Here is a 19,395-nt window from a genome sequence, read left to right as displayed (position 1 = left end):
CCGGGATGCAGGGAAGGATCGGGTGCCGGGAATCTCCGGGATGCAGGGAAGGATCGGGTGCCGGGACCGGGCAGCGGTTCCTCGGTGTCCCAGAGGAGCCCCCCGGTGGCCGCACGGTGCATTGCAGGGCATCGCAGCCCGAGCCTCCAGCCGCGCCGGGAATGCCGGATGATAAAAGGTATGAGCAGGGCTAAATCTCAGGCACAGAATGAGTGCAATAAATACAGACTTATTTTAGAGTCATTCTATGATGCTATGAAGCTTGTTTATGTAACCAGATAACTGAAATAATATCAGTTCCCACCCTTAATAAAGGTCCATGCCACAACAAAAGCTAAGCTCATGCAGGGCTCAAGCTGACAGGCTAGTGGATGATGGTTGCTTTCCAAGATTTTTCAGTCTGTGGGAAAAGAAAAAGTAAGACCATGGGTGACAGGAGACATCAGAAACAGGCACGGGAGCTCGGGGATAGCAGTTCCAGGAGCAGGAGCAAAGAAAATACAGGAACTGTGCATTGAAAAAAAAAGTCTCCTGTTGTTTGATGGATTTCCTCTGCCTCCAGGTAACTCTTAAACTAAACACCATTCAGAAATACCTGACTGTATCATAATTTCCTCATTTCTCATGAATACAATCTGCAAAGTTTTGTGTTTTAACTCTCTAACAATCAAGTCAAGAGAGAAATTTTCATCCATTTCTGTTTAAGGCTGGATTTGTGCTAGTGGTCTGTCAGTGCRAGATTTTCTAGTCTTGTCAATCCTCTGACCCATGCAGTTGCCACTTTAKTTTTGCTACAATCCTTCAAAATAAACTCTAGACTTGGAAACAGGGTATTTTGCACTAGGTGCCTSTTTTAATCTTCCTTTCTCACCTATCCTTTTCTTTACAAGTAATTTCTTTACTTGTGTGTTTAAAGAAAAACTTGCATTAATTTCAATGAGGAGAGCAATATTTAGAGTTCTTTTTATGGTGCTGTGCTCCTGRCTTTTGTAAGCAATAATAGAGAGTAATTTAAAGATAATTTAAATGCCATTGCTCTGCCAGGACAGGCTGAGGATATTCCAAATCCACAAAGAAATGTAATTTAAATGAGCATACAGATTGGTAAAAATACAGAATACTGGTTTGCTTATTTTATAAAATGCATGTGTAGGAAATGTAGTGTTTGTTATTTAAAAAAAAAAACAAAAAAAAACAACAACAAAAAACCAACAAAAAAAAACAATAAAAGACAAGCAGCCAAAAAAGCCCAAGCTTTATGAGAATGTAATTATCAGGAGTATAACCTGACTTACAGTTTGTAATAGCAGACAATGTTAGTTTGTTATACAGAGATGGACTCGTATTGTCTTGCAAGGAGAATTGAATCTCTTTGAAGGTTTACAAAGTTCCTTCTCTTTCCTCCTCAGAAGACACAGTGGAACTGCTGTGACAGTGAAGCTCAGAGGTGTCACATCTCCGGGTAACTTAGAGCCATCACAGGTGCCAGAGCAGCTCTTCCCTACTGTGCTGCTGCTCTTCCTRACATCTCAAATGTAGGGGAAGGACWTGTAAATCTGCTCCAACCCTTTTCAGTCCTTACAATGCCACTTCCTCATGTGAGACTCTTGTTTTCATTGTRAAACTCTCCTTTCACCTCTCACAAAGAATCTCTTTACGTGTTTTGTCTTCATGTTCTCTATATGCACGGGGCAGGACCAGGTGTAAGTCTGTGGTCATAAAACCAGTTTCAGGCACAAAGCAACATGACAGCTTTGTTCTGTGAAAAACCATGAGGAGGCAGATGTCAGGGTAGATGATATAAAAATAAAATCAGYGCTGGTTTGTGGTAATTTTCAGCAGCTCTCAGTGATCTGAAGACTAGAAACTTATTTTTTTCTCAAAATGGATGATGGTGTCTTGGTATATGTATTACGTTCCAGAAACTGGAACAAAATAGTGCAGTAATTATTTCTCAGCTCTGGTAAAGTTAGCTTTGTTACTTTCCTTAAAATCCTCTCAGCCTTGGGCATGTGAGAGAGTTTTTGGCCATCCAGCTGGTGTGTGTTTATGACTGTTGTCAGTGGGGAAATAGTCACACTTAGAGGAGTGAAAAATCTGCCCTAAGTCACACCCTCCCACTGCAAAGGCAGCTGCCACCCACCATTCATCAGCGCCAGCATGGAGATCATTAATTCTGCCACCAATGCTGTGCCTCTATTAAAGGTTCTACCTTTAATGTAATAAGAAATCACTTTCACTTCCACTTGAAGCCAGCTACATATGATTAGTTTACTGGAGACACAGGTTTTTTTCAATATGCATCATACTACAGCACACCTCAAAATACTGCARGACAYTMTAAATTAYCTGTGCTTTTTCATCTTATTTGTAWAGYRTAATRTTTCMRTTTTTTAGATTTCAGGCAGGCTTTTTGATAAGGTGGGTTATTTATTCCATATATTTAACTTTKAGGTAGCTTGAAGGAGAAATCACCTTCCCATTACAAGGAAGAAATAAAACAAATTTTTAAAAACCCCAACACATTAATTTGAAAGCAAGTAATATCTGTATGAGGTATGGCAGAAATGATCCTACCAATTAAAACACATCTTCATGGCTCCATTAAAAATATGAATGTACAGCAGGCAGAGATGCTTCTGGCACTGTCACTTAATTCATTCACAACTAAACCCGTGTAATGGCAAATCTCATTTAGGAAACCATATAAGTTATCAGAGCAATCGTTGTCTTCACTTACCTTGAGACAACCAGAGGGAGAATCAGCATTTTCAGCATCCTCATCAGCAACTCACCAGGAAACTGGAAGTAACTAATTTCCTGGAAATACATGGAGAGATGCTTATTGTTTGGAGCTGAAGACTGACTGTCTTTGAGAGTGCTGCTAGAGCTGTGGATCAGRTAACATTGCTAAAATCTGCACCTTGGGTATATAAAATGGCAAAGATAGCAGGCTTAAAAAGATAATTTTGAAATTAATTASATTACATAATGTGTTCTTATTAAAAAAACACATCACATTGTTCATTCCATTACAAAGGAAGACAAAAATGATGCCATCTCTTGGGGACTACTGTTGAATAGGTTGCCCTGAATMATCTCTTCATTCTTTCTTTTATGTGTTTTCCTAGATGTGTTTGAAGCTACAGCTTGGACACAAATGATGTCTGATGAGGCAGACAGTAGYTTGCAGTAGCAGAAGACAGAATCGGTTTAATTTAGTTGCATTTACTAAATACCATATTTTAAAATTGAGATTCCTATTTTGTGCTAAAACAATGCATTTGTTAATGTGYGTTGCTGCCTAGTCTGTCTGACAGATACATCAGAAATGACCACCTGCAAAGAGCTTAGTTGAAGTGTGCTTGGGGACAATTCCCCARGTGACTTCAGCAACATGTTCTGCTAATGATGGCAAATCTCAAATCTATTCATATGAAAGACCATTAGTGTAATATAAACATCTGCACCTCTGTGCATCTGGTGCTGAAAAATATTCCCGATGTTTTCTTTACACACACGTCTTCCAAAATAGCATAAAATCCAATATATTGCTTTACCAGTCAGTCTGAAGGCCTATATTAAATGCTACATTTCATCTACCTTAAATATCCACTATTATTATCCATACCTTCAACATTTTAATGTGCTTATGCTACACTTATGAGGTGTCTGAGAGATCAGACCCTTTGCTAACACTCAAAGAACAGGGTAGATTAATAAACAGGTGAAATTAAACCGTTTTAACAAACACATAAACACGACTTTTACTTTCAAAAGCCCACCCTGAAGTTCCCCAAGTTACATATGTCTTTTGTTATGTAAGTCTGGCATTTCCTCTGCAGGGACAYGCTGCAAGCCACTCTTACCTGCTGGGAGAGTCGCCTCGTCCTCAGGAAGAATCCCAGGAGGCAGCCGATGGTGACGGACAACACGGAGAGGATGAGCAAACCATTCCTTTTACAAACATCCTTGATCCGAGCGAGGATTGCATCCAGGGCCCCCGCCATGCTGTCCTCCCTGCTGTTTGGAGAAGAATCAGCATCCCATGGGGAGAGAATTTGCTCGCTCCTCTCGTTCGGGTGCACAGATCTGGCTCTGTATAGATCAGATCAAAGCACTTCCAGTTCTGCTTAGCTGACCTGCAAGGTCACCCCTCTGCCAATAGCCACCAAGCAAGCAGCTGGCATTATTGTTCCAAATTAATACCAACAATCCTATTATCAACTACATCATTAAGAGCCTGGAAGAAGATTAGGGGGCTCTGGAAAATTAGAACAGAATGCAGTAGTATTTCTAAAACAAGACTAGTTCAAAACAAAGTGACACTCCGCGGGGAAAGACGATGCTTTCTTCAGCCTCCCCAGTTTGGAGTCTGGAGACCCAAACCTAGAAAGGAACCCTGTGAGACAGCATTCAAACAAGGAACAGAGCAGYTTTCCTGAAGGGCAGAGCAGGTAACATTTTGAACAAGACTATCACAGCAGGGCAAGCTAGGTGAAACTGGACTTCATTAATTAAAGCAGGCTTGGGTTTTTTGTTTTCATTGCCAAAAAAAGGCTGAATGARCAGCATGAGAGACACGCATCAAACAGGAAATAGCTACAGACTGAAGCATGCAAGGACACCTTCTGTCATTTGGCATTTATTATCTTGGGAGTGAAATGATTTCACTTTTCTTCCAACCACTATGTTGATTAGAGTAGGGCCAATTTACTTTCAGAGGATTACCAGACTAAGCCACAGGGATTGCTTTCCTTTCCTTTGCTGTGTCCGCATTCAATCCCAACGCTGATTTTTCTGCTAGTGAGTGTCTGATAAAAATACACCACCATAACCATTTGCATGCCATGCTTTCTTACGAAAGATTTCTATAGTTTCTAGGATATTCTAATATTATTCAATGTATTTATGRAAAATATTCCACACAGTACAACAGGCTTGTGTGTTTACAATATTACATTTTTATACTGTGAGAAAGTATTTGTTGTCACATGCTTATGTATAAGTGATAAAGCTCAGCAGGGATTAAACTGTTCTCTTTGGAGGCAGGATCTGAATCCTGTGTAGTGGGTAGAACATATGGATACACACACACACACAAAAAAAAAGGGAAAAAAGGGAAAAATAAAAGAAAAAATATGTGGAGTCTGTACGTTGAACATAAACCAAAAACAAAACAAAAACCAAGAGGGATGTAGAAAAACTAGATGATTGCAGAAAATTTTTATTAATGGATCAGAAAGTTTTATCASTGTGTTTGTAAGAGCACTGATGTCGAACCGCCGCAACACCCTGGTAACTTTGCCACGCATCCAACTGAGTTTGTGAATGGAATAATAGCAAAACGCTTCGCTTTTCCCTCTCGTTCCCCGGGAGGCGGCGGGCGGGCCCCGAGCAGGGCGGGAGGGGAGGAGCGAGGGGCGGGCGGTGCCGGGSCTGACGCGCATCATGGCGGCGCGGCAGCTGCTGAGGGCGGCCCCGGGGCGGCGCGGCTACAGCAGCGCGGGCTCTGCCGAGTTCCTGCACCGCAGCATCGTGCCCACCATGCACTACCAGAGGAGCCTGCCCAGGTACGGCGGATCCGCCGCAATGGGGGGTGCGGGCGGGTGGCGGTGACGGTGTCCCCGGGTGTCCGCTGTGAGGAGAGGGCGGAGGGAATGTTCGACCTGGGCGCCGGGGTGCCCGGCTCGCTCTGTGCGAGGTTCCTGCTGTCTCTGCACRCGAATGGGTTCGGCTTTCAAAGTGTAAATATTGTTAGAATATTTCAGCCTGCTACTGAAACACTCCCTTGAGGTGCAAAGTAGCACCCGTAAGTGTTACAGGACTGTGCTGTAGGAAACAAAGCTCAGGTGCAGAGGAAGTTGASAAAGATACCGAATAGGAGATGTGTAAGAACGAGATGTGTAAGAAGGAGATGTCCAGAACCCAGCAATGAGGGGAGGCCCGAAGCAGGGCTGGCAACCGAACTATTCTTGCCACAGAATTGCCTTTCCTAACAGCGGTTCCTGTCACTCTATTCCCCCTAAGGGATGACCTCCCATCCCAGCAATACCTTTGTAACAAGACAGTCAAGTTGGTTTTCTGCCTTGTTTCCCAAGAACATTATGGTGTGTGGACTGGTGTCCATGTGATCCCTTGCTTCTCTGATTCCACAAGAAACTTAGGAGGCATTTGGGTAATACATACACATAAGTATTTTCCATATAAATATGTAGAGAGAGATAGATACGCAGTATAACTGTATATAATAGTATATAGTATAGCATAGCGTGTGTATATATATGTGTGTATAATATATATAATAGTATAAGAAAGGTTATGGAAGAAAGGAGGCAAAGAGAGATGTCTGTGTAAGAAACTCAGGCTTTGTCAATACCCTTGCTCATCAAGTACACCTCTCTGTGTTTCATTTCCTTCAGACTGCCAGTTCCCAAACTAGAAGATACAATTAYGAGATACCTGAATGCCCAGAAACCRCTTTTAAATGATGATCAGTTCAGGTATGGACAAACACACATTGCAGCGTCACGTGCTGCTTCAAAGCCAAGTATTRCAGATAAAAAATGTGACTTGTAACAGCATTTCGGCGCTTTTCTTGATTGCTGTAGGAAAACTGAAGAACTTGCTCATGCCTTTGAAAAGGGAATTGGAAGAGAACTGCATGAGCAACTGGTGGCTCAAGACAATCAGAACAAGCATACAAGTTACATCACAGGTACGTTGGCCTACTGGGATGARTCTGTACATCAGCATTCTTCGTAACAGCTCATAATGCCCTAARTATAATAGACTGAAGCTTTAGTAATCCAGAAACTTGGAATAACYTGCTGTAAACACTTTCTGTGGCTGTATTTGAGCAAACTCAGAGGCTGGTGGAAAGAAGAATACTCATCATCTAACTTGTATATACCAGAATTATGGATAGATAGACATTGGAACAATGGTATTTTTTCATTASTTTAAAGAGTTTATCTTATTTATATTGCTGTCTGTTKGGTTTAGGTTATAGAAGAGCTTATCTAGTATTTCAGTTAAGGAAACTAAGGCCATMATTTSCAAATRATTCCACATTATTTTACAAGAAAAYTAAACTCTTAGGGAGGGGAGARCTCAGAGAATATGACTAAGTTTGGGAGGCAGAAGTGGTCACTGCTCTGGACTTAAAAGCCCCTAAAACTGCAAAAGTATATTCTTYTAAGGAGCCAAAGGAAAGGAGTGACAGAAATAGGAAAATGAGAATAAATAGAAACAAATCAGGAGAGGGAGAGCATGCATATAGGTTTTTGATTATCCTTCTTTATTATTGCTTCCACGTACAAGTGTCTGCTCATGATAGTATTAGATAGCAGCAGAGYTGGAAATAGTCAAGTATCTGTGGAAGCAGAAGTTTCCATGTTGCCCAGTGAATGCACTTCTGTCCTTGCTGTCTGTTGACACTGTAAGGCTGTTCTGTAGAGAATACCAGATTATTTCACAAAAWCTGCTGTTGGGTTTATTATATTTTACTTTCCATTCACTTTTAACAACATGTTGGGTTTTAAGTGGTGGCTTTAGGTTGTTCATCAGTGCTAATCAGTGTGCTGTTTTTTGTCCCTGAATGGTGGGGTGTCTGTATTGCWTTTTGTTTAGTTGTTTTTCTTTAGGCCTCATGAAAGACCTGTTCCACTTGAAATTGGTTTCTGAAGGTTTATAGAGTTGCCTTCAACCTGTACTTCAAGTTGGGGATGAAAAGGATATGTGATGATGACCAATGTGGTTTTAAAACTGTAGAGGAGTGTTACTTACTCACCTCTGAGAACCTGTAATTAAAATTGTAACATAGTTTATGGAACTACCTGTTGCCCTTTTTACAGTCCAGGTAGAAGGTTCAACCTCAATGAGATGCACTCAGTGACAGAGTGTTAATTAGTTCAGCAGAAATTATTAGTTTTAAGAGTAGGTAAAGGCATGAACCACTCCACATGTGAGGTGTGCACCAAAATACAGAGCTGGGACCTGCACTGTATTTCCTGGCAGTTAAGGTTTATCATTGAGCCATATAGAAAACAGAAACTGCTAATGCCATGGACGTCCTTGACATGGGTTATTTCAAAACCAGTATTTTTATGATTGGCCAACAGTATCTTTCTTCATAATGGGACTGGGAGAAGCCTTTGGTGAATTACTGCATATGTTTGTCTTGTTTAAAGGCACTTTAATGTGTGTTTATTCATGATATGCAACCCCCTGGTCTAACTCAGGAAGCTTCTATATGTTCTGACCACTTTTTCAACTCTCAATTTTCAGGTCCCTGGTTTGACATGTACCTCAAAGCACGTGACCCTGTTGTTTTGAATTTTAATGCATTTATGTCTTTTAATCCTGATCCGAAACCGGAATACAAYGATCAGCTCATACGAGCTACAAACATGACTGTTTCTGCCATACGTTTTATGAAGACCTTCAGGGCTGGTTACCTTGAACCAGAGGTTTTTCACCTCAATCCAGAAAAAAGTGACACTGAGATCTTTAAAAAAATTATCCGATTTGTGCCTTCTTCTATTTCTTGGTTTGGTGCCTACATGGTCAATGCTTACCCCCTAGATATGTCTCAGTACTTCAGGCTTTTCAATTCTACGCGGCTTCCTAAGCTCGACAGAGATGAGCTTTATACAGATGAGAAGGCAAAACATTTACTGGTGTTGAGAAATGGCAATTTTTATGTGTTCGATGTTATTGATAGAGATGGAAACATGCTGAAACCTTCGGAAATACAAGCACACTTTAAATACATCCTTAATGACAGCAGTCCAGCCCCAGCCTTCCCTCTTGGCTACCTCTCCAGTGAAAACCGAGATACATGGGCATTGCTGAGGAAGACTCTACTGGAGAATGGCAATGAAGAAGCTCTTCAAAAAGTAGACTCTGCCATGTTTTGTTTAAGTTTAGACGATTTTCCCATTAAAGACTTTGTGCACTTGTCCCATACTATGTTGCATGGAGATGCTGCAAATCGCTGGTATGACAAATCTTTTAATCTTATCATAACTAAGGATGGCACTGCAGGAATTAATTTTGAACATTCCTGGGGAGATGGTGTGGCTGTGCTCAGGTTCCAGAATGAGGTKTTTAAAGACAGCACCAAGACACCAGCCATCAGCCCCCAGTCCCAGCCTGCTTCMGTTGACTCTTCTAGAGCAGTGCAGAAACTTGAATTTAAGCTGAATGATGCCTTAAAAGCAGGAATTACCAAAGCCAAACAGAAGTTTGATGCCACTGTAGAATCACTGTCTCTTAACCAGATCCAGTTCCAAGAAGGGGGCAAGGAGCTGCTGAAGCAGAAGAAGGTGAGCCCGGATGCTGTGGCCCAGCTGGCCATCCAGATGGCTTTCCTTCGCCAGTATGATCAGACTGTTGCTACCTACGAGTCCTGCAGCACCGCRGCTTTCAAACACGGCCGTACAGAAACCATTCGTCCTGCCTCTGTCCACACAAAGAAATGCTCAGAAGCCTTTGTCAAGGAGCTCTCCAAACACAGCACAGAAGAGCTGCAGAAGTTGATAGTGGAGTGCTCCAAGTACCACGGCCGCTTGACAAAAGAGGCTGCTATGGGTAAGTAGGAACGCATCAAACACTCCTGGTTGTGCACTAAAATGTCTATTAAGGTTGCTGTAAACATTTACAAGTAGGTAATTCAATGTTGATGGAGGCCTAATGTAAACTTGACAAAAACAGTAGCAGAAGGCTCCAATTTAAAGTGCATTCTCTAATGCTCATTTCTTGATGGAGTGTCTCTTTGCTTTTCACAGCACCTTACATGTATTGGGAATTTTTTTAAAATTTAGTTTTTGTCCTTAGAGCAGTTGGACTGTTTGAAGATTTCATAAATACTTAGTGCATGTTGAACAAGAACTTTGGCTTTAAGTCTGAGGAGGTACTGTCTTATGTCTGCTAGGGATAAAGGCTTTAACAGCTTCCAAATCAAACTGATTTTTTGGCTGTGCTACTCCTGGCATTTTTCTAAATGTTTTTTTTGGAACTGCCCTTCCATGAAGCATAACTTGTATTGTTTCAGTAAAATTGACTGTTGAATATTATCCCGTAGAGTCTAAAATTTGCCTTCTTTTGTTGGTGCAAGATGCTTTTCCTCTTTAGATTCCTAAATTTTAGGGAAGCCTTTTTCTTCTTTAARCAGTTTGGATATGTTCAGATAAATAGTTAATCAAAGAATGTGATGTATTATTAAAATTGTTTGTTAACACTGCACTTTTCTGTACACTCCTAATTCTGGCTGAGGCTTAGAGTAAAACATCAGGCCCTGTTTTCTTGGGATATGGGCATGAGAAGTGCAGTGTCTGGGTTCTGAAAAGTATTTCCTACCAATACGAAAACAAACCCCAGTTCTATAGACCTCCTCTTCTGTGRCTGAGATGAGTTTACTTCCCACAAAAGTCATCCAGCTCTCTCATACCTGTTCTCTTGTTTCATCAGGTCAGGGGTTTGACCGGCATCTCTTCAGCCTGCGCTATTTAGCCTTGTCCAAAGGGCTGGCACTGCCAGATTTCTATCAAGACCAAGCCTACGCTCGCCTTAATCACAACATCCTTTCTACCAGCACCTTGGTGAGCCCAGCTGTGCAGTTAGGAGGGTTTGGCCCCGTGGTGTCTGACGGCTTTGGAGTAGGGTATCAGGTACAGGATGACTGGGTGGGTTTTAATGTTTCCTCTTACCCAGCTAGGAATGGTGAAGAATTCCTTCAGTGTACACACAAGTCACTAGAGGATATCTTTAATGTTTTAAAAGGCAAGAAAATTGGTAGTTAAACATAAAGACATTGGAACACTTCACAGCTGCAGAAGAAAATGCAGACTATGTGTAATTGACACACTAATCAGTGTTCAGCATGGCTGAGACTGCCCAGCCTAATTGGTTTCATGTATCTTCATTGAACTTGAATACTTCTAGGAAATTTCACTAGGAAATTGGTATCTATTTTAAAGAAAACAATTACAGACCTTGAATGCATTTCATGAAATACATTCACTATATAAAATTAAGTAACAGATGCATGTGTTCTTAAAACACATGATYTAAAATAAAAAGCATTTTTACTGAATCAATGAACTTGGAACACCTGTGTTCCATGAGTGTTCAAACAGACTACAGTACTGTGATACCACTCTTGAACTGTTTAGGAAAAAATATATGCAATAATTTTAAACATGGAAGAGTGGTTCCATTTGCACTCTTGCAGTAAGCTTGCTTACTAACTTGTTACACTTATCTCTTTAAACTTGAATTTATATCAGAACTGATTGTGCCTCAACTGCTTGAAGCCTTTCCACTGTAGCAGTTTTCAGACACACAAAACATCAAGTGGGAGGCTTTAAGTAACCTGCAATCACCAACTGGGTTGTTTAATTGACTGGAAAAGACTGTATTTTAATAAAACTGTCTATTAATAACCACAAAGTTCTTTTATTGCCATATCTAAATCATACAGTGTGGGTAGACCCTTTATCAATAGCTCATGTTTCTTACAAAGGTTGGAAAGAATACTGCTGCAAGCATTCTGCACTCTATCTGGTATGTATAACTTGAACTCSTGCATTTTAAACACTCTTCACTTCCACTCTTTTTCTTCTGGRAGGACAAGTTTTCTGACGAGCTGAACTGCACAGTGGTGTTTGCTTCTGGGATCTGTGTAAAATTAAAGCAGYCCTTGTCCTTCAGCACAGCCCACTRGCCTGAACATGTGTCAGCAAAACAAAAAAGTCTGAGCACATTGGTTGGATGTRACAGATCAGGTTCAGAGGGTGAACTACTTCCCTTTGCTCTTCCTTTGGGTRTCTCAGCTTCCAGGTTCTCCCAGGGTCGTTTTAATTTATCACAATAAGKGTAAGCAATACCCTGTCTTGGAAGTATGAAATAAAAGTGCTAGGAGGGGAGAGGCATGATTTTATATGGAATCCTGAAGGCTTTCCTCCTGTAATGTGTGCTTCTAGTTTTCAGCTGAAAAGCTTTATTTTAAAACTTGGCRTAATTGTTCTTGCCCATTTAAAAAGAGAAAGAAAGATGATAATTTAGGCAGATAAGAAGAAACAATAATCAGAAGTCTGAATAAAATTCATTGAAGAATGGTTGGTTTGGTTTTTTTTTTTTCTTTTTGCATTTGTTTGGTGGGTTTTTTTGTTTGTTTTATTTTTAAACATGCGAACAGCTGGCAAGATTGTGAGTGCACTAACCAAGGAGTACAAAGTCTGTCTTCAGCTAGAAATGAGGTTTATTTAATGACACACTTGGAAAGATAACATGCTTTTCAGAGGACTGTAACTGTGTAAATTTTAACAGCAGTCAAGCTTAGTAAGTRTTCTCAGTGAATTCACCTGAGTCTTTACTGAAGTGGCAGAAAGCTCCTAARGGTGCACCTGTTGCCTTGAACTGTTAACACAGTGCCTTTACTAATGCTTGTAGCCATTTCCTCATGATAGGAGTGGTGAGTGGGAAGACTTTATTTGCTTATGTCAGAGAATCAATGTGGGTACTTCCTGGTGCCAGACTATGAAAACCTTGCAGGCTGTAAATTTTCTAAGTGGGTACTGTATACAGTTGTTAAGCTACAGTCCACCACAACCATATATATTCCAAAACATCACAACATTAAAGAAATGGCACAGTTCAGTCAATATTTTCAGTTCATTTAAGATTTTCAGTTTGTACTGAGGCCATSTCCAAGTGCTCCAAGGAAAATATTTTATTAGGGTTTGCTGGGGACAGAAAGTACAACTTAGTGATGTTGGTCAAAGGTTGAACTTGATCTTGGASATCTTTCCCAACCTTAATGATTCTGATTAGGTTTCCATTTCTGAAGTGTAGCCATGTAGAAAAGTAACTCCAAGGAAACTGTCTCTGATGTTTACAGCTTCTCCATCAATAAGCATGTCATAATTTATTAGGGGTATGAACTTCAGCATTTTACAAATTTATGGGTAACTTCATAGATTCCAACAGATTCCTTTGTTTTTTCATCATAGTCATTCCAATCCTGTAGGAGATAAGATTTCACTGTGTTAGTCACAGCGGACAGAATACACACAGATTGGAATTCAAACTGGAACTAAATGTTACTCAAAATTTGGGCCTTAGATTTCTGTAGAAAGTTAAATTTTAACAGGTGAGAGTAGCAAGAACGCTGACCTGAAATTGAATGAGCTTCAGTCTCAGTGTTTATATATATATATATATATATATATATATATACATATTGCTGGGGTTTATTTCCTTATGTAGTCCCTAGCCTGTTGTGGACAAGACAGCAGCCATGGCAGGTGAAAGGATTATCCATCATTTACAATACCCGAGTCAGGTGGGTGAGCAGACAAGCAGATCCCTGCCAAGTAGGATACCAGGGAACAGATTTGACCTTGAGATTCCTGCTCACAGCCAAGGAAGATTTGCAATGCTGGTGTCATTATCCTCAGCTTTAAAAGACTATATTACTGTTTAATATCTCTGTGCCCRGGACAATGGGGAGGGATTTTTCTAGAAAAATCAGCTCACCACCTTAATAACCCCAGCCATTTAGCATTCCAGGTTCTTGCTCTCTGGAATTCTTGAGTGACTTAAATCTTTGTCAGCTGCTAAGCTATCTAATACATACTTCTAAAATGACACTGTTAGTAATGCTGGTTGTTCACAGCTGATTCAGTTTCTCTCTCCAGCCATGGCCTTCCTGTAGCTACAGGAAAGAGCAAAACCAGTCCAGGGTGTGTATTTTAGACCAGTGACTTGGAGAAAGCAATCTAGATAATCAGTTTTATTAGTGAAATTAAGACAACATACCTTTTCTAACAAGTTTATGTCATTGAAAGGTGTGCCAGACTCTGCGCCTTCAGCAGCAAACCCTGCCTGCAAACATATTTGCAGTAAGTTTTTAAAATTAAGTTTTACTGAGAAAATAGTAAGTATGATCATTGACACATATTTAAAGAAAGTAGCTTGGCATCAAAACTTAATGTATTTCTTTTAAATTAGGTAGAAAGAATGGTCAAGCTCTTTCCTGGGAAAGGTAAGGATACAGTTGTGACCCTGGTTGTGAATTGGGAAAATTCAATCCAAGCTCCTCTATTTTTCCCACCAAAAGGAGTATTTTCAACTATTCTAGACAATKTTAAAGCTTAGTTCCTAAGTTTATGTAGCATCATCCAGCTTCTACTAATAGCTTGTGTTCAGAAYCCATACAGGCATAATAGCTTCATAATACACTGCAAGGAAAGTAACAGGAAATGTGAAAGTAAGGTAATACTTTTGGTTGAATATTGTCAGAATCCAAGACAGTCTAGAGAAGGAGCAGCTTGTGTTGGATTTAGGTACACAAGTGACAAGCAAGCTTTACGTGCAAGGAGGATCAGCTGGCTGAGTGAACAGATTAGCATCCCCAAACAAGCATTTCACAGGGGAGAGTTTTTCACTGCTGTTACTGTTGCTGTTTTTAGAGAGTGGAGAAAGGACAGCCGTAGGAAAGTGTTCCGGTTTATCTTCTATAGGAACAGCTCTCACCTTAGGTAACTGTACGGTTACCAAGCTGTACAGTAAGATTTGTTAGTTTTAAAAGTACACTTTTTAAAAATCCCAGCCACTTCTTTAGTATGAAGGAAGGTTTCTTACATTGCAGTTTCTAAGTACAGAATTTTATTAACAAGTGGGTAAAAATCAAAGGTAGCTGCTTCTTGGTTTTCTGCAAGGGATCTACACTTGCATTTTTGATAAAGAAATCCGGTCTGATTTCATGCCAGTCAGACATTTAGCTGTGTAAGAATGTGCAAAGTAAGCCACAGGACTTTCAAATAGTTTGGGATTTGAATGGAAGGTTAAGCATTTGGGAGTTAAATAAACCACAGAGTGTGGCAGATCTAACAAATGTAACAACAGGAGAGGGATCTGCAGGGCACAGWGGCCTTTCTTACAACTGTCAGAAGCCCATGACAAGGGAACTGCTGGGGCACAGAGGAAGATCAGCATTGTGGGTCAAAGCTGCAGAGCTGAGTACAGAACACCAGAAAAATGAAAGAAGCCCTGCCTTTGCCACCTGGAGCCATTCACCAGCAGGTGAGTGCARTTACAAACTTCTGCACTAGGTCTAACCAGAGGGTTTGTATCAGAGAGGCAAAGGATACTTTATTCTCTTTCACTCTCAAATTTTGTGGTGCTAGTTTTTTTGAGTTTTTTTTCACAGCTGCTATAATTTCAGTAAAACATGCAAGCATTAAGCCACTTTAAATTGATTCCAGGTGTAGTTGTATTATGTCTACCAAACAACAGAAAGAAAATACAGTAATTCTATGGCCATATGCCATGTCTAGTGCTAATCAAAAGTGAGATCTAAGGTTGTGCAGAAGCCAGGCTAGCATGGATCATGCCAAGTATAAAAGAGTTGACAGAATTGTTTGGAACTGCAGAAGTCATTTAAGCATCAGAAAATTTTCATTTACTGATTTAAAAAATGCACTGAAATGCCTCTTCAGGGATTCAGGTATACTCTCCTATCAAGTGCACCAAATTTAGACTATTAAATTAAAACTTYATTAGAGTTGTGAAGTCTTTGTTCTGCACATAAAAATAAAATTGACAGCTAGGATGSAGAGCTGTGAACATCTCCTACATTCTGTAGTCTTCCCATACATTTTTCTTGAAGTGCAAGTTCCTAGGTCTGGTTGCAAAGCTTTCAAGCAGGCATAAACTAAAAACCATTCTGGAATAAATGAATAATCATTCATCAAAAAGATGGACATCACTTAAATAAATAAATAAAGAACTCCCCCAGCACACTGCAAKGGAGATTCTATTTATATCAAATTCGTTGTAGGATTGGCTTTTTTGGGCTGTTTCTTAGCACAGCATCACAGTCTGAGGGAAGGATAAGACAGGTTTATATTTGTCAAGTCTATTTACACCTAATCCGACTGGAATAATAGGTTAAATATAGCAGGGAGTTAAGTGGCATACAGCATGACCATGCACAAGCAGATGAGTCACTGCAGACTGGCCCTGAAGAATCCTCTAACTCTGAGCCTTGAGGTGTGCTTTGCACCAGCCTGTAACTGCCACTGATCTTAAAGGCTTTGTCTGGTCAAGTTGCAAATGGAAAAACGCCGGAGTTCATTTCCTGTGGCTCTGGTGATGTCAAGCGCAAAGAAAATCTGTTTGTTTTTTAGAGAGCACAAACTGAAGTGTCTTCATAACCTGAGCTTGATGGACTCTAATGTACCAAAGAGCAAAGTGATACCATCTCATACTGCACTCTCACAGTTCCCCTTTGGGAAAGATTCTCTTTTGCATTAACCTGAGCAATGAAGAGCTCTCAGATGAATTCAGATGAGCAGTGCTGAGTTACCTGTGAGTCAGTTTAATTAAGATTCCAAGTTATGCTTAGTTTTGGATTTTACTGGCACAGAGAATACCAGTTGTTAATGTTACCTGCACACAGGTTTTTAAGGTTTTTCTGGAGTAAAATGAAATAAAAGAAGAAACCATGGAAGAATGGGAATCTGGGAAGGTCTAAGGTATTCCAGAACCATTTCAAATAGTGTGTATTTTATCACTAGTCTAGAAGTGCTCTTAAAAACAGAGAAACACATCACAAATAAGAACTCACCTGTGGTTGAAAGTCAACTGGTTCCAGACCTCGGCATTCAAACTCTACAATTGTTTTAAATTTCTCGCTGTCTTCAGCCTGTAATTGAGTCACAAAACTATTAGTTTCCATCTAATAGAGACAGTGACAAGCATTAGTCTAAGAATGGATTGCTTTAAAGGCAGCASAAGCAACCTCCGATGCCCCAAGCGACAGCAAAATCCTATGGCTCATTTCATAGATGGCCATTACTGGAACTTCTTAACCTGCCACGAGGAAGCTTTCAAAAGGAAACCAACAGAGAGGCATTATATAATCAYCTCTAATTTGAGTTACAGAGTTCTGTGCTGGCTTGTGAAATGTATCAGATTATTCTATGCTTCAGACTGCAGGAATCTACAARAGAATTTCTGTCAGTGGACAAGAACATTTTCGTGTTCTTGAGGGAGAATGATGAAGCAAAACTCAAAATAGAGTTGATTTATCTTTGACTTTACATAGAAGAGGAAACAAACTTACATTGTAAGGCTTGATTGTCTGGCTTAAAATATCTAAAACAAAAGAAAGGTATACAAGTGAGTGGCACTGTCTTCAACTCAACCAAGCACCAGGACCTCCTTTCAAATAAACTTCCTTACACAAAGCAAAAGAAACAAAGTCACCAAGCATTTCCTGCAGCTGGTCTTCAAAAGGTACAATTAAACTTTTCTTCCTCCTCCTGAGAAGTTTACACTGCACCATTTTGGCCTACCAATGCCAGAAAGATTTGTATGCTTTTTTAAAATAACAATACAGCTGAGTTTTGTTCATACAGAAGCCTGGACTCACCAGGAGGCCTTGGCTGTCTCTCATGAGCGTGATGTCCAGAATGTGCCTGCTGGGAACTCAAGCACCAGTGCACAAGGGAAGAAATCTCTGGTGAAAGCTCTCTACTGACTATGCCAAGCAAAAACARGGACTAAAAGATAAACTGTGAAATGCATGATGCCTGTTAAATGTCTGAGCACGTACCGATGGAGTTCTCCCTGGAGCACAGCTTGCACTTCTGCACCATCGTGGCGCTTCCTCGGCCGCCTTTCAGGGGAGCACTGTCCTAAAATCCACAAGAGAGACATTTTAACTGCACTTCAGCTGAGCCACTGGAMACCTCTGCAAAGGTAAAGCAGTTTTTACAACGGTCTTAGCTTTTTAAAAATACTTAAACAAGGAAGCTTTTTTTTTTAACTACAGAGATTCATAATTCAACAAGCTATGATTATCAAAGAATAATTGTATTCTAGACTTTAAATAGGGAATAATGGATATTTATGTCTTATCCATATAGGCATGTTCTACTAATTCCTCAAATACATTCTTACCATTCTGTTGCAGCAGAAAGGGATGATTATTGCTAAGAACAGACAAGTATCCCTGACAAATTTTATCCTGCTTTTTCAGCTTCCAAATGCTGATTTAGCATGCTTAACTCATCTTGAATTACCTAGCCTTCTCCAAAAGGATTCCATTAGCATCAGAGAAATATGCTATATGCAGAACCTTATTTTGATACTTCAAAATTTCTTTTTAAATTAAGTTTTTTTACAGAAAAGTGTATTTTAAAAGCAGATGCAAATACTGTGTCACCAAAAATCACCATTCAAATGGCATGTTTCAATTAACAGACTCTAAATATTTATTAATATGGAATATGATAGAGTTTTCTAAATGCATACAGCTGTTGAAAAACGATCTTATCTAAAGGGCCAGTTGTCACATCCAGATGTGGATACGTGTGTAAGAGGCAGATCTGTGTTCTCATTTTTGCTCGGGGGCAGGTTACAAGGGGCACACGCACCATCAATCGCAGGTACTGCCACTTCTCGGAGACTTCACCGCAGTTGCCACATTTCAGCTGGAGAACACAAATCGGAAGGTTTGGAGCAGTCAATAATCAGGGAAATGCGCCGCTCCCGGCCCCGGCCCCGCGGCCCCGCACCTTCAGGTACCATCGGAAATCCTCGCCCTCGGCCCGCAGGCGGGTGATGTTCTCCAGCGTGGCGCGGAGCTGCAGCCCGATCCTCTGCAAGGCAAGCGGCGGAGCGGCCTCAGCCCCGAGTGACCCGACTCCCCCTCACCTCCACGGCCCGCGGGGCTCCGGCCAAAGCTCCCACCTACCCCCATGGCCGCGCAGATTCCGTGGAATTTCGGTCTCCCCGCGCCGGCCGCGGCTCTGCCCTCAGCCGAGATGGCGGCCCCGCGCTCCCGGCCCGGCTGAGCCGGCGCGAAGCCGCGCCTGCCCTCACCCGAGATGGCGGCGGCAGCGCCCCACAGCGCGGGAAAGGCGGGCGGTGCCTGAGGCGAGCGAGGGAGAGCGGGAGAGACTCAGGTTTTCAGCATTAAACGTCAATTAACCACGGTTTTTTTTTTTTTAAATCGCAGTGGCTACTGCCATAGGAAAAACAGAGGTGCTAGAGAAGCAATGGCGTGGCTTGGCAGCACTGCGGACCCCTCAAAATCTTTGAATTAATGCTGCACAACAGGTCTGCTAGAGTAGAATTAAATACATTCTAGGTTGCTTTTCAGCTTTTCTGACAGGAGTATCAGTGAAGATCCTGGATAGCTCTTGCATGGCYTGTCTGGCTCTTCTGTGGAGGCACACGAGTAAAAGGCTGGGATGAAGGCCTTGTGTATGCTATAACCAGTTATCCTGTGCAGAGTCAAATGTGCTTGTCTGGCYAACAGAATATCCAGCTTAGAACAGTAAAAAAAGTTTACTGTGACACCTGGCAGAAGTTTCATTT

At 41.0% G+C, this 19,395-nt stretch overlaps 3 protein-coding genes across 6 annotated transcripts in view; 1 reads left to right on the top strand and 2 right to left on the bottom strand.

Moving 5' to 3' along the window:
• The window catches only part of SLC1A7 (solute carrier family 1 member 7), a 44,299-nt gene extending 39,840 nt beyond the window's left edge, over nucleotides 1–4,459 (bottom strand). For both annotated transcript variants that reach the window (XM_057366969.1, XM_057366970.1), the window contains exons 1-2: nucleotides 3,870–4,459; nucleotides 2,741–2,820 (exon numbers count right to left, since the gene is read on the bottom strand). In XM_057366969.1, the coding sequence (XP_057222952.1) occupies nucleotides 2,741–2,820; nucleotides 3,870–4,010 (221 nt within the window). In that variant the 5' untranslated portion in view covers nucleotides 4,011–4,459. The remainder of the gene's footprint in view (nucleotides 1–2,740; nucleotides 2,821–3,869) is intronic.
• Nucleotides 4,460–5,427: 968 nt separating this feature from the next.
• CPT2 (carnitine palmitoyltransferase 2) lies at nucleotides 5,428–12,122 on the top strand. Its single transcript, XM_057367015.1, has 5 exons — nucleotides 5,428–5,573; nucleotides 6,423–6,503; nucleotides 6,612–6,718; nucleotides 8,290–9,594; nucleotides 10,474–12,122. The coding sequence occupies exons 1-5, from the start codon at nucleotides 5,452–5,454 to the stop codon at nucleotides 10,803–10,805; spliced, it is 1,947 nt and encodes a 648-aa protein (XP_057222998.1). The 5' UTR covers nucleotides 5,428–5,451; the 3' UTR covers nucleotides 10,806–12,122.
• A 44-nt stretch (nucleotides 12,123–12,166) lies between these two features.
• Nucleotides 12,167–18,913, bottom strand: CZIB (CXXC motif containing zinc binding protein). 3 transcript variants are annotated; one of them, XM_057367016.1, is made up of 8 exons: nucleotides 18,770–18,913; nucleotides 18,591–18,674; nucleotides 18,450–18,506; nucleotides 17,627–17,708; nucleotides 17,135–17,166; nucleotides 16,637–16,714; nucleotides 13,825–13,890; nucleotides 12,167–13,027 (listed from the first exon to the last, which is right to left on the bottom strand). In XM_057367016.1, the coding sequence occupies exons 1-8, from the start codon at nucleotides 18,773–18,775 to the stop codon at nucleotides 12,950–12,952; spliced, it is 483 nt and encodes a 160-aa protein (XP_057222999.1). In that variant the 5' UTR covers nucleotides 18,776–18,913; the 3' UTR covers nucleotides 12,167–12,949. The 3 variants fall into 3 exon arrangements, with proteins under 3 accessions (XP_057222999.1, XP_057223000.1, XP_057223002.1); XM_057367017.1 differs by lacking the exon at nucleotides 18,591–18,674; XM_057367019.1 differs by lacking the exon at nucleotides 18,770–18,913 and having other exon boundaries at nucleotides 18,601–18,658.
• Between the last annotated feature and the right edge of the window lie 482 nt (nucleotides 18,914–19,395).

This window comes from Malurus melanocephalus, unplaced genomic scaffold (assembly GCF_030028575.1).
Source record: "Malurus melanocephalus ecotype Western Australia unplaced genomic scaffold, MMel_1.1 scaffold_74, whole genome shotgun sequence".
Lineage (NCBI taxonomy): Eukaryota > Metazoa > Chordata > Aves > Passeriformes > Maluridae > Malurus > Malurus melanocephalus.
Note: the sequence above shows the minus strand (reverse complement) of the source record. Positions and strands in the feature narration are given on the sequence as shown.

Bases quoted from the DNA above. Each gene is read 5' to 3' on its own strand.
- CZIB (XM_057367016.1), bottom strand. The intron at 17,709-18,449 runs GTGCGTGTGCCC...TGTGGATTTTAG, and splicing joins GGCAGTACCTGCGATTGATG to GACAGTGCTCCCCTGAAAGG. The intron at 13,028-13,824 runs GTATGTTGTCTT...TATCTCCTACAG, and splicing joins ACATAAACTTGTTAGAAAAG to GATTGGAATGACTATGATGA.